Raw genomic sequence first — 15,054 nt, forward strand, 5'->3', positions numbered from 1 at the left:
TGACTTGCGAGGAAGCAAATTGAAATAAAAAGAAACGAACGATTTATATTACTATGCTAACTCCTCGTGGTTCATTATAATGATACATTATAAAATTACTGCAATCTTCCACGTGGATTCAATCCGCGTTTTTTGTGCATCGATAGCAAACCTGAGCGGGTGAAATACAACACGGTAGAGATTACAAAAGAATTCAAGAGTATACTAGCCGTAGCACTATCATCCGGTTAAAATGAAAAGAAACAAGGTGGGATTTTCTACTTTAAAAATTCGTATTTCACGTAAAGACACGCAGTGCGTAAAGCACATGTAGTCAGAAAAACGTGTTCCACCATGAGAAGTGGAGAGACAGAGCCGAGGCGCGCGGGAACATTACTCGACTGTAATCGACACCGAATCTGATGTGATAGCCCGGAAAAAGTTGTCTAACTATATCCGCCATTGAAGCACCGCCAACTTTCGTGTCTTCTTCTTTTCATTGACGTTGACATGGACGGGGAGCAAAGGAGAGTGACAAACAGCTCGTAACCCGTGGCTGTCGAGCTTATCGGAGGAGCCACGTTATTGGCAGCGGTTCGAACGCGATATCAATCTAAACGATCGTTGAGCCGGAAGTCCAAGTTGGGCTTTAAAACGCTTCGGATAGTCGCTGCCCGACAATAGCCGTGCGTTAGATCGTCGGTAAACCATTAGGGACCACAGCCGAGAGAGCACAGAGACCTCGTTCGTCGACACGCTACAGAATGATCATGGTGACACTGATACTGCTGATCGTGCTTTTCACACTACTTTACGCGCTGGCCAACAGGCGTGGGCCCGACCAACCCCCAGGTAAGCGGAAGCTGCGTCCACCGGTGTTGCACCTGGTTTGCAACCGATCGTCGACGCGCTCGATGAGGTCAATATATCGATCTTCATTCACCGACTATTTCTCGCTCTCTTTCGCTGTACCTCTTGCTTTCTCTCTTACTAAATTAACCACGCGCGGTCGAAATAACAAGCTGGACTATAGGTAGCACCCGGCTTCGGTCAAGCCAAGCCTCTGCAAGCGGTAGTATACTGTTCTACAACCGCTAACATGAAATGCAGCTTGCAATACGTACGTGACACGTGAATCAAAGAGTTCTTATGTCTCCATGTGAAAGGAGTCTTCGGAGTAACGTGCCGGATTTTTTAACGACACCGCGACCGCTTACTGCCGCCTCACGTGCGCGACTTTGAGTTTCATGAACTAAAGACTTGAAATGAAAACCGGGATAAGTACCAAAATCATAGTTTTCAGTTATCCTTCTTTGAAAACTCCAATATAGAAAACCATGTTAAGTGCCACAGAGTAATATACGTGAAAAGTGTGTTAGCATTGTGTGTGCATTAGAGCTAGCACATAACTCGCTTTTCAAGGTTATTGGCGATAGAAGTTAGAACGGTTTTAAGTGAAGAAATTTTTTTTTGTATTTTTGGCACTTATCCCGGTTGTCATTTCAAGTCTTCAACTGTTTGTATACCAACGTTATTTCATTTAGAGTTCTGAAAATGACGTGGCCAGGCCAAGGTTCGAATATGATGCGGCAAGGACAGAGGTCGAGGATGGGACGGAATTTGAGGATGAGTCAAGGATGAAATCATTAGTTTGTATAGTATTTTGAGTGAAAAACAGCAAGCCGGATATCTACAGTGGCCCACAAAAGTGTTCGTATGCCCTTTAAAACAGAATAACTTTTTTATAATTGTACCAAACGACCTGATATTTTGTAAGCGATTAGAAGCATTGGTTTGCTAAATGATGTGCAAAAAAAAGATTCCAAAAAATTATAATTTACAAGATTACATGCAAAAATAAAAAAGGTATTTTTTCAAACTTTTTTATTTGGGCCCTTAATGAGAATTTAAAATATATGTTTTGTAGATCTGTGTTAGTTATACACATACTGAAAATTGCATTGAAATCGATTGATACACACACGAGCTACAAGCTGTTAAAAATTGTGAAAATCGTAGTTTTTCACAGTTTTGGATCAGTTTCTGCTTAACCCATTTCGATGAAATTTTCGGTATGTGTATAACTAACACAGATCTACAAAACATATATTTTAAATTTTCATTAAGGGCCCAAATAAAAAAGGTTTAGAAAATGTCTTTTTTATTTTTGCATGTAACCTTGTAAATTATAGTTTTTGGAACATTTTTTTGCGCATCAGTTAGTAAACCAATGCTTCTAATTGCTCACAAAACATCAGGTCGCGTTTGGTACAATTATAAAAAAGTTATTCTGTTTTAAAGGGCGTACGAACACTTTTGTGGGCCACTGTAGATATCCGGCTTCCTCTTTTCACCCAAAATACTATACAAACTAATTATTTCATATTTTTCCTGAAATTCCGCCCCATCCTCGACCTCTGTCCTTGCCGCATCATATTCGAACCTTGGCCTGGCCACGTCATCTTTAAAACTCTGACTTTACCATTATAGCCCTTGCAATTCCTATACACCCCACCATTCAAGTTAGAACCTATATGTAGATTTATTTTTTCCCGTTTTCCCTCAATAGGGCAGATTCTCTGTTCTCTGAAGTACACTACTGTGCAAAAGAAAGAAGTACCCAGTATAATTATAAGATATAGTGACAAACAATATCTTTATGTAGAAATTGCGTATTGTACAACGTTTGATTTATTGCATTTAAAGTATAAGATAATATCCGCAATAACACATATTTCTCAGAACTATTCAATTAAACAGCGAAATCCTTTTTCAAAACTTATGGCTGGGTTCTTCTTTCTTTTGCACAGTAGTGTATGTACTAGACAGCGGATCTTTATGCAAATTGAAAATGTTCTACCTAAATTGCAACAAATTGTAAAATAGAAATTCATTTTCTTTCTTGATATGTTTAATAGGATGAAAATAGTATTGCAGTATTTTTAAATTCTTCGAATATTTTCACTATTTCAAATTGCACTTACTCATTTTTGTCATAAATACATAAAATCTGTTCTCTAGTAAATATCTACTCATTTCGCGCTCGATTGTCTTAGGCTACTTCATATTCCGCTAATGTACAATATATACAGGGTGAATCACCTAACGTTACCACCTCAAATATCTTTGTTGTTTTTAAAGATACTGAAGGACAAAGTTGAATGGGGGGGAGTTCAGTGGGGCTCACTTGATATCAAAAAAATATTTTTGTTTTTATGTGATTTTTTTAGAGATATCAAGGATACCTTCATTTTTTTAAATGGAATGAGGTATTTTGGACTTAATAGTATTATAGCCCGTACCTTCAAGTACCATTTTAAAGAATGAAGGTGGCCTTCTCAATTACTTGCGATAATCTGTCAACAAAAATATTTTAAACAAAAGTCGATCAGTTTTTGATTGCTTATACATTGCAATAAAAAAAGTTCGAAACAACAAAGATATTTGAGGTGGCAACGTTAGGTGAATCACCCTGTATACATATATTGTCACGTGTTTTCGATTAAGTTCCGTTGTATCTTATGAATAACATACTAATTAACGGAATACAGCTACCGATTTCGACCTCTTCGTTGTGCATTTGTTCTGAATACATATATAATTGTTTCCGAAGGCAATTACATATACTAGGCGGGTTCACTTGTTAAGTTACATATTTTGCGTAATCGTGCAATGTCTCGATAAATGTGACCTTCGTCTTTTTTAAAATGCAATGCAAATTAGTCAGTTCACGGTAATTCTAGTGTTATTATCAAAATGCGGATTTTATGCATTTATGACAAACATGAGCAACTACAATTTTAAACAGTAAGAACATTACAAGAATAAGAATATCAACACATTAACTTTGTTCTATTAACTGTATTAGCCCTCAAACGACCACAAAAAAATGTAAAAAGAGGATCCAACAGACCCACATATAGAAATTGTTGAATAAAAAGAAGTAATCAATTTTTGTATTGCAACAATTTCATTTAAACTGATTTGTAATCTCACATTGTCATATTTTTTACATAGTATTGATTTTTGTTTAATGCTTCGAGCACTTTTACATACTTATGTAAGGTTTATTACTGAAACGTATCCGATGGACTCTTCTCGTCGTATATTGTCAGTTAAAAAATGAAAGAATTTTTGCACAAAAATCCGCAGTTTAGTTATTATACAGTCTGTACTAGTACACTTGTTTTTCATGTCTTTTCATGATTTCAACAATGCAACAACTTCCTTAATTTATACATTGTTGGTTTGCACCAATTGGAAGTAAATGTTGCTTTTAGGATATTAGACTCATTATGAGATGAAGAATAATTACTATTAAACAATTATTAGTTCACGGGCCACGATAATCCATATAAGGGTTAAAAATTTCGTTATCTGAGGGCTAATTTTGTCCATTGAACAAAATGCTTGGGAAAATGCTCCAACAATACAAACTGGAAAAGTTCCGCGACGATTAACTCCTCAATGTTCTGTAAATGAGCGATAGCGATCGGTTTGATTAAACCAGCAATGGGTCCGGAGGGTTTCAATTAACGCCTACGAGACGTTCCACGAATGAAAAGAAATTAACTCGGAATTTGATATACTGCACCTCGAAAATTGTTGATGACTATCTTTTATAGTTATAAAGTTACATGTATACAAGCATGATAACTAGACTGCGGATATTTATGCATTTATAATATGTCGAAATATGCAAAATATATGCAAGATGTATGCACTTATGCAAGAAATATGCACTTATGCATAACATATGAAATTTGCAAAATATGAAAAATAAAAATTATATTTTTAAAACCCTCTAATGACAAAACAAATTTCTGTTTAGGTACCAGTTTTTTTTTATCTATTTTCGATAAAAATATGCATTTGCATAAACATCCGCAATCTGATGGTAACATCTTCATTGAAATATTATTTCAGTCAGTTTAGTTAAGTTCCGTTAAATTGCAAGTTTCTTTATCATTCATGAATTATTTATTGTACAGAACGTTATGTTATAATATTTGCATAAATTACATTAGCAAATATAAGCACATACTGTTCCAACACGATATAACAAAAATATAACAGAAAACAGTGCTTAATGGAATGCAAATTCTAATATTTTAAATTAGCATAACATTAGATTAGATGAACGTGGACAGAATGGTCGGCTTCCTCGGTTTTAGTTTTGGCGTCAGCCATTATTTCTGCATCGATTTAACACTAAACCTACCGACCAAACAAAAGTGACACTAATGTATATGTATGTGTATGGTATTATAAAAATAACAAGATTGAATTTTTTTATATTTTGTGCGATTTTTACTATACTGCATGCAGTGGGTGCAAAAAGTATTCGTACACCTTTTAAAACAGAATAACATTTCTATAATTGTACCAAACGACCTGATTTTGTATAATCAATTAGAAGCATTGGTGTACAAAATTATATGCAAAAAAGATATTCCAAAAATTATAATTTACAAGGTTACATTCAAAAATAAAATCGGCTTTTATTAAAACTTTTTTATTTGGGCACTTAATAAAAATTTCAAATATGTGTTTTGTAGATCTAATGTTAGTTATACACATACTGAAAATTTCATCGAAATCGGTTGACGCAGAAAAAAACGACACGCTTCGAAAGATGTACGATTCTGTGGATTTTAAGCAGAAATTGATCAAAAGTCGTGTAAAACTACGATTTTTACCATTTTTAACCGCTTGTAGCTCGTGTGTATGTTAATCGATTTCGATGAAATTTTCAGCATGTGTGTAACTACTATAGATCCACAAAACATATATTTTAAATTTTGTTTAAGGGCCCAAATAAACAAGTTTTAACAAATGCTTTTTTTATTTTTGCATGCAACCTTGTAAATTGTAATTTTTGGAAAATCTTTCTGCACGTCATTTCATAAACCAATGCTTCTAATTCATTATAAAAAAATCAGTTCAATTGGTACAATTATGAAAAAGTTATTCTACTTTAAAAGGCGTACGAATACTTTTTACACCCACTGTATGCTGCAGTCAAAAAAAGTATTCAATCAATTCCCATGATAACACCTTTACAATCTCAATAATTATCAAATAAAAAATCTAAAATGGGTCATTTGACCCCTCGTGGGAGGTTTAGTGTTAATAACAGGAAATAGTGAAATTGTCCTGATTGTTAGATTTTATTCTATAGAACGTTAGCATTTTTATTGTCCGCTTTTCAATTTCGAATTATTTTCCAGGTCCATTTCCCTGGCCGATTATTGGCAATCGGTTCTTAGTGAAGAGATTAACGATAAAATATGGGGGATTGCATATGGCAATACGGAAGCTTTGCAAGGAATACGGTGAGAACGTACTAACCTTGCATATGGGTTCGGAGAAGGTGCTAGTCGTTTCTGGAAACAAACTGGTCCTTTCTGTGCTGAAGAACGAGCCGTTTGATGGTCGGCCTTGGAACGAGTTCATCAAGATCCGTAATTTGGGAAAGAAGCAAGGTACGTGCTAACGTCAACATGTTCTTCAATGAAACTCGAAAAGTGGTTGATTTAATGCCAGTTAGTCGATACCGATTAGCGACGGAGAACTTATTTCAATCGGGACACAAAAAATACATTTGCGTACACCCAGAAGGGGTAGTGTGGGATTCAGGGGACACAGGTTCCGGTGTCCCCAATACCCACTAAAAAAACCACACCTCCAGGACTGAGAGTCCTTTTCTCGCTCTCTAATGTCCTTGAGGACAGTCAGGGCCCGCGCTTTTTGCATTTCTCCTGACTGCCTCTTTTGACGGACTCACTTCCACTCCTGTTCTTTTTTAGAAAAGAGCCTGATCCACACCTAGATATTTATTACCAAAAAAATGTCTCATATGTCATAAAAAAAAGGTAACGTAGTTGAGACGTTAAGACACGTCACTGTTTCTTTTCCTCGTACATCGAATTACAGCGCGCTCGTGAATAAACAAATAATTTCGCAGAATTTCGAAGAGGTAATATTTTAATGATTTTCATTTGAATAAATAGCGTTTTAATATTTACAATTGTGCAGCGAGTAATGTAATAATTAGACAGCGGGTTTTTATGCAAAATAGAAGTTTTCTACCTGAATTGCAACGAACTGAAGTGAAATAGACATTTATTTCCTATCTTAATATGTTTAATGGGTTGGAAATAATATAATAGTATTTTTAAATTCTTCTAATGATTTTACTGTCTAAAATGACACCTGTTCATTTTTGTCATAAACGCATAAAATCCACTGTCTAGTAATACTAATAAGTTTATGTAATAACTAGACTGCAGACAGTTGTGCATCTATGAAGAAATTGGATGCATGAGCCATTATAGAGATGAAATCAATTTTTATTTTATTCCTGCTTCCCACTATAAATGCAGAACATTTTTATTTTGCATGGAAATCCGCAGTCTAGTAATAACTAAATATATATTGCATAAAGTGTTCATATTTTGTTCACCGATTATGCTGTCCGATGGTTAATCGTCGCGAACTAATCTTTCTCGCAAGGCATTTCGATGAACGATGGACAGGACTGGAAGGATTTGCGCGGTTGGATGGTTCATACTCTGAAGGACTTTGGCTATGGGAAAAGCGCGATGTCGGATATGATTATAGACGAGATGAACGAGGTTCTGGACAAGCTGAAGGGCGGAGGTGTGAGACGATTGAAGCCAATATTCGCACCTGCGGTGATAAACGTTCTGTGGCGTTTGTCGACGGGGAAGCGCTTCTTGGAGGGTGCGAGGTATTTATACGATTTCTCTGCGACTATGCACTCACACCTGTCAACTATCCCACGCTGTGCATTTTACCAATGCATTGTTACACTTTTCTCAAATCTTTTCACTTTAATTTTCAATTTTTAACCCTCTACTGGCAGAAAGTCCCATTTCTTCGTAATTTTCAATATTTTTGTCGTAAAAGTGTTTAAGTATTTGCTTTGCGCATTAAATTAGTAACTAAAGTATTCCAGAAATTTTCCAAATTTTTTTGAAAGCTCAAAAAGATGAGGAATCAGGCTAGGGGTGAAAATATCCCAATGGATATTTATTAAAAATATGTATGGCATAATTTAAACGGTATCGAAGGAGGAATATCACAGAAGAACAATTCTTTTGTCCGGTTATTTTTTCATAGATTTTTCAAGGTCATCGTTATTTTTTTATCGGGAAAACTTATTCTTTTTTATTCCATCTTATAGCGGCTGGAAAAATACATTTGAATATGCTTAAGTCATTAACAAGATGGAATAAAAAAAATAAGTTTTCCCGATAAAAAATAACGATGACCTTCAAAAAACTATTAAAAAATAGCCGGACAAAAAAAACAAGTGGTTAATCATTTGAATATTCTGAAGATAAGCCTCTAACAAGCCTTAAACAAGCCTCCACGAGGGTCAAAAGAACTTCATTTTAGTAGATACAGCTTCATTATCGCGCAAACCTCTACTTTCAGTATTATACAGTAGCAAGTTATACATTATCTTGTCCATTAAATTATGTTCTGAGAGTTAGTACTGACAGTTAGCATTGACAGTTAGCATTGAGAGTTAATCTGTCGATTTACATACAAAATAATCATTGCCATTGTTGATTACGAGATAAAGGGACTGCGCAAATATTCATTTTTTTTTTAAAATTTCAAGAACTCGAATATTATACCACAGTGTTTCTTAAAATTCTTTTAATATCTTCGCTGTTTTACATTTTACATACTTGTACGTTTTGTCACATTTGACGTGTCCGTCACAAATGACATTTTTGTCATAAATGCATAAAATCCACAATCTACTAAACTAATAGGTATGATAAAATTGTCCTCGCCAGCTCCGATCACTCTATGTAGACTCGTAATTTACGGATGACGGACTATAAATTCATTTCTTTGATAAGCATAATTGCCTCGCATACTTTCACGCGTTGAAAATTATTTGATGTTCGCTTTTCTTATGAAATAGATCAGAAGAATTAATTTAATTAATTTTTAATACAACCTCTTACCATGAAGAACTGTCATGAAACAACAAATTTTTTGGTTGCTAATTATTGTGAGTTTGCCAAATATGTTACCGCCGTTTGTTCGACACTCGAAAAAACGACGTTGAGCACAGTGCTGGGATATTGCAAGGGTTTCACGTGCATGTGCGACGATTTTTAGCATCAGTAATGTAAAAGTGTGGCAAAAATGAGGTACAAGTAAATCCTCTATAAACGCAAAGACATATCCCCTCCACTGTAGTAATCTGATCTCGGCTCGGGTATATCGGTGTGAACCACTACTAATGCGACGCGGAGAGTCGCAGTCGCCGGCACAGTTCAAAGGCCCGTGCGTCCTCACAATGTAATACCAATATAAAATTTTTTTATTGTTACTTATTTTTTTCATGAAACTTTCACCAATATATTTGTGGCATTTTTCTGATTAAAATAAGACCAAACACAATATAATTTCAACTGTATTTAGTGGTTTAATTGACAACGAATGTTTCGGTCGCAAGGAAGGACAGCGTATGGGAAGAAAGAGACGCGGAGAATCGCAGTCGGCTTCACCCGCCCGCGGTCTCTCTTTACACGCGCTGTCCTTCTCCACGTTCGGCTCGGCGTTTGAAGCTCAAAAAAATAATGTCCGTCTACGAACTTTGCAAACGAACCTCCCCGAGTCTTTTGTGTTTATAGAGGTTTCACTGTACCTTGATCACCTCGCACAATCTCGCAAAATTTCAAGATTTGATTTTGAAATATGAATATAATATTATATATAAACTTCTGAAATCTTCCGGTACTTTCCTACCAATAATAGTTCCCCTCTACTTTCCACACAAACTTAGGACGTAGATACGTTCCTGCATTTGATCGCGCATCCTCGTGAAACCCGTGCAATATCCCAGCAACTGGTTGACCATACGCGTCGAGAATCGCGAAACCCGCGGCAAATCTCGAACAGAATTCTAACGACTCGCGGCAAGCGTTTAGAAGCGACTCGCAAGTCGCAAGTAGGTCTTATGTGTTCGATGTTCATTCGGCTGTGATCGTTAATTGCTGTCTTTCGAACGTCGCCCCGCAGGTTACAGTATTTTATAGACTTGATGGAACGGCGGGCGAATGTCTTCGACATGGTCGGCGGGCTTCTCACCACTTTCCCTTGGATCCGTCACATTGCACCCGACGCCTCCGGCTACAATGTTCTCCTCGAGCTGAACAAAGAGCTTAAGGGCTTCTTATTGGTGAGAATCAGTTAAACTACGATTTTCTTTGCGTCGGACGAACCCTTTATACAATAATAATTTGCATATTTTGATGTGCAATTGAATTACACGTGTTGTAGCAAGTTCTGAAATAAAGCAGAGAAAAAACTTCGGTTTGCAACGAGTTAAGAGATCAACTAAAAAGACCAACTTTACCAGGAGACTTTTATATAAAAGACCGCTATTATACTATTATACAATAGTTGACCAGTAAAGAAAAATTCTCTGCGTGAATAATAGTAAATGCCTTTTGTCCGTGTCCTAGATCAGCGCTCGGAATTATTTCATCGCGGCGGCCGAGAATCGAGGGCTACGCCTCCTCGCCCCGACCGCGCGTCTCGCTCTCCGTGGCGGCCCTAGTTCTTCTAGGCGCCACGAATAGCGAATATGGAACGCGCCTGAGGAGCTCCGAACTAGGGCCGGTACGGGGAGCAAGACGTGCGGCCGGGTCGAGGAGGTGTAGCCTTCGATTCTCGGCCACCGCGATGAAATAATTCCGAGCACTGTCCTAGGTCAAGCCCGGGCAACTTCTTCCCCGCTTCTTCTCTAGCAGTAAATTCTTCTCCTAGACTCGGCAAGAGTTTGGTGGGGAAGATCCAGGAGTAGGGAGGGGAGTCGACTGCGGCTCGCAAGCCACAAGTTGCCCAGGCTTGCTCTAACTCTTCCGATTTCAGCGACTATTTTGTCTCCTGGATACTAGAGTGCTTGAGCCACTTTCTCTTTTTCATAATTGTTAGTGGAAAAGTTCGATTGATTAAAATGCATAAATATTCGTAGTTCAAACATTTGATTATACATATACGGGATAGTCCACCTAAATGTAACCACCTAAATATGTCCTTTGTTTTTGATAACAACAAATTTGCTTAATTCAAAATAAATGGTGTTTTACCGGAGTTTCCAGGGTTATCGATATTTCTTTTCTTGCAAATATGTTTTTTTCCTTGCATATTCTAGTTAGCATTCGAACGCATTTTGGTATATCATTAACAATGCCCATGACGCAACCTCTGACTTATAAAATTGAAATTAGATATGATATTCGTCATCGATAATACTGACAGTAGCGACAAGCGAGAACCTACAGATGTGTAAGTTTGAAGTCTTATGTCTTACAGTTTATTTTTACAGCTAACAGTCTGACAGCTAATATATTAAATTTCCAAGCGATATATTACTGACTTTTTAAATTTATCCTGGAGTCTTCCAAATGACATCCTTCCACAGATGTGCATAGTTTAAAACAATCGGTGACAGACTTTAATGCTCTTTCGATGGAAGTCAGAGTTCACTTCAAGAACATGTTACTAATATCTCTGAATGCATTTTAAAATCGACTAGAATATTCAAGGAAAAAGATACGCATTTACGATAAAAAAATATCGATCACCTCGAAAACTCCGGAGAACATGATCTTGAGAAAAATATAACATTTGCAAAGCACATCTTGTGATACCATTCACATTGCATTTTGAACATTTGTTATGCCATCAAAAATTAAGGAGATGTTCGGGTGACTACTTTTAGGTGGACCACCATACTGACTGCTCGACCGAATTCGTTGTTCAACCAATCATGTTATATGTATAATGCTTTCTCCTAGGAAAACATCAGCGAACACAGAAAGGGCTATATCTTAGGTAGCGAGGCGGACTTAATCGACAAATTTCTCTTGAAAATGTTGGACGTGAAAGAAACCAGTAATGTTTACACAGGTACAGTATCAGTTACACAAAATTCTTTTGTATGTAACATACATACATACATCAAACATTCTCTTTACACGTATATCATAATTTACGATCGAGAGAGATTATCGGTGATTTATTTTATGCACAAGGCTGTTAAACTTTCAGAGGACCAATTAGTGATGGTACTGGTCGATCTCTTCCTTGCCGGTTTTCTAACCACCACGATAACGCTGGAATTCCTATTCCTTAATATGATAGTGCATCAAGATGTGCAGCGGAAGCTACAAAAGGAAATCGACTCGATGATTCCAGCCGATAGACTCCCGGATATACCGGATAAGTTTAAGTAATTAAATCCTAAATTATGATCGCGCAAGCATTAGCATTCTCGGTGAAACGACATCAAACGATATTAGGTTGAACATTTACATTATTTTAACCTCTTACTTTACGATATTAATTTTTTTAATAGAATAGAATGCGGATTTTACGCTACATAAATACTGTTTGCGTTAGTTGCTGAATACAGAAGCTGCAAACATATTTCTTTTCTTCATAGTTTTAACAAGTTGGGAATAAATCAACCCCTTGCCGTACTTTGTCGAGCCAGACTCGTGATGAAGGTTCTCAAAATTTGATTCGTTTGTAATCAATATTTAAGCATTAACATAAATGTAGCCATGCAAAAAATATACATTTTCTTTTCCCTCCTACGACATTTTTGTTCATAAAGACGTTCTAATCATCGTAAATGTAAAAGAAAAGGTACGGCAAGGGGTTAAATTCTTGAAACGTGTTGATTATTTTGTATTCGGTTTACTAATTCTTGACACGAATGCATAAAATCTGCAGTCGAATGATGAAGATCGTACAAGATCCAAGTAAACTCAGTTCCAGTTACTTTCCTAAGGCAACCGGCTACATTCCATCTGCTTCAGGCACTCGATAGGCTTAGCGTCGCTAAAGTTCTCATTAGTATACCTTGGATTTCGCGGCGATGTGTGTCGCAGTAACAGTGAAGTGCGCGCAGGGTTAAAGAAAGGCAGCACACGAGAAAGCCGAAATTCTTTATTGTTACAGGCTACCGTATACGGACGCTGTAATGAACGAGTCGCAGCGTATGTGGCCTGTGTTCCCTGTGATCGGACCGCGGCGAGTTCTGCAAGACACGAATCTCGAACACTTCAAAATACCGAAAGAGTCTACCGTCCTAATCGACATTTACTCCGTAAACAGGGATCCAAACTTGTTCCCAGATCCGGATGTATTTAATCCCGAAAGGTACTTCAAGGACGGGGTCTACGAGCCAGATTCGAAATCTTTAACTTTCGGAAGAGGTATGTCCGAAGCAGACAAATTTCAACCGAAATTAAATGAACGTGCTGTATGGCTGTTGAGATTAGTATTCGCAAAAGCTATTGTTAAAAGTTTAAAACAATGATTGATGGCTACAGCTGCTATTAGAAATCTTATATTAATGGACAGAGGTACACCAGTGAATGCTAATTGCACAAACAAACTTATCGTAGGACCATTCAACCACAAAATAAGAATTACTGATCTCATAATAATAATACTTTGAATACACGGGATGTCGTTTGAACAACTTCTAAATAAATTAATGTGTGGACCTACAATAGAATTATTGCATTTTCCACATGAAGTCTCATAAATAGACATCGGATCTTTATGCAAAATAAAAATTTTATATCTGAATTGCAACAAACTGGAGTGAAGTGGAATTTTCTTTCTTGATACGTTTAATAGATTGAAAATAATGTAACTGTGTTTATAAATTTTTCTAACGGTGTTACTTTTTTTTAACACTAAACCTGCCACCACCGATCAAAATGACCGGTTCCAGATTTTTTATTTTGCAATTATTGAAATAATAAAAATGATTTCATAAGGAATGGTTGTATAGATATCTTTAGCACGTATTACGATAGGGACCGCACAAAGTCTAAATAAAATCAATCTTGTCATTTTTATAAGGGAACATGTACCAGTTACTTTTAAGGCTCCGTAGGTTTAGTGTTAAATTGCGCCTATTCATTTTTATCATGAATGCATAAAATCCACTCATAAATGTTAGTTTTTCGTTTAATACGAATTGTGGTCATTCAATGGTCAGCTCACCCTAGTTATGTGTGTATGGAGACAGTCTGTCGAACGTGGCAGATTTTTTTATTTATGGTTTCTAATCGTGATAGATCAGCATATCAATACCATGAAACCAAGAAACTTGATCTGAACGGAACGCGAGCATCGAGGTAACCAGTTTATCGAACCAAGAATGGTCGATACGTGTCGGAATCGTTTGTACGCGCGAATGTCGCTTCATTAAAGTGCCATTGCACTGCAACAACTTCGGTAGAATAACACCTTGTCGTCGATCATATCCGGATATCCTTAGGAAAGCCGGAAACATCACGCGAGAGTAAATGTCGTTGAACTCGTTAATTGGCCCTGTCGTTTGCCGACTTCGCGATTGAACGCGTAAACACTGGTTACGAAAAAAAATTCACGAATAGAATTTTCCGGAGGAAATAATAAAACGTTACGAAACGGCTGAATTCTGTTACTCTGTGTTTTACACACACACACACAAATAACTTTCCTAATAGATCTTATAGCTTGTATTGATTGTTATCGCGTTATTATTTAATCTAACTGTTAGAAAATTGTGTAATATTATAATTGTTTGCAGGCAAAAGACGATGTCCAGGTGAAGTTCTCGCCAAATCTGCGACCTTTATGCTATTCGCCGGTGTGATGCAGAAGTTTACTCTACTACCGCCCCCTGGCCAGGAGCTGAATTCCATAGAAATTGTTCCTGGTCTTGCAATATCGCCGAAACCTTATGATGTATTACTTGTGCCACGATAATATTGCGATAAAAACCACTTAGCCAATTGTAGATATCATCTATTACTATCTGACAATGAATAAAATATTTTCTAAAGTAATGTTTCTATCTCCACTAAGATCTCCGTGACATTCTTTTGCTAAATGTTTTCTAAACACTGTAATAAAGTTAGACATATTAGGTTGGCAACTAAATTCGAGACCTTTTGTTTCGTAATTCTTTTATTGTATCATTGTAACCTCATTCAGTGACCATTCCTTTTG

At 36.7% G+C, this 15,054-nt stretch overlaps 1 protein-coding gene across 3 annotated transcripts; it reads left to right on the forward strand.

Annotated features, from left to right (window-relative positions):
• The first annotated feature begins 323 nt into the window (after positions 1–323).
• LOC143211987 (putative cytochrome P450 305a1) lies at positions 324–14,811 on the forward strand. 3 transcript variants are annotated; one of them, XM_076430203.1, is made up of 8 exons: positions 324–831; positions 6,210–6,464; positions 7,495–7,732; positions 10,051–10,210; positions 11,835–11,946; positions 12,088–12,268; positions 13,003–13,259; positions 14,633–14,811. In XM_076430203.1, the coding sequence occupies exons 1-8, from the start codon at positions 744–746 to the stop codon at positions 14,809–14,811; spliced, it is 1,470 nt and encodes a 489-aa protein (XP_076286318.1). In that variant the 5' UTR covers positions 324–743. The 3 variants fall into 3 exon arrangements, with proteins under 3 accessions (XP_076286318.1, XP_076286319.1, XP_076286320.1); XM_076430204.1 differs by lacking the exon at positions 324–831 and adding an exon at positions 1,114–1,207; XM_076430205.1 differs by lacking the exon at positions 324–831 and adding an exon at positions 5,168–5,230.
• The last annotated feature ends 243 nt before the right edge of the window (positions 14,812–15,054 follow it).

This window comes from Lasioglossum baleicum, chromosome 9 (genome assembly GCF_051020765.1).
Source record: "Lasioglossum baleicum chromosome 9, iyLasBale1, whole genome shotgun sequence".
In the NCBI taxonomy this organism is placed as follows: domain Eukaryota; kingdom Metazoa; phylum Arthropoda; class Insecta; order Hymenoptera; family Halictidae; genus Lasioglossum; species Lasioglossum baleicum.

Excerpts from the sequence above, each read along its gene's own strand:
- LOC143211987 (XM_076430203.1), top strand. The coding sequence starts at position 744 with ATGATCATGGTGACACTGATACTGCTGATCGTGCTTTTCACACTACTT. Across the intron at positions 832-6,209 it reads TGGGCCCGACCAACCCCCAG|GTCCATTTCCCTGGCCGATT; the intron begins GTAAGCGGAAGC and ends ATTATTTTCCAG. Across the intron at positions 12,269-13,002 it reads GATATACCGGATAAGTTTAA|GCTACCGTATACGGACGCTG; the intron begins GTAATTAAATCC and ends TTATTGTTACAG.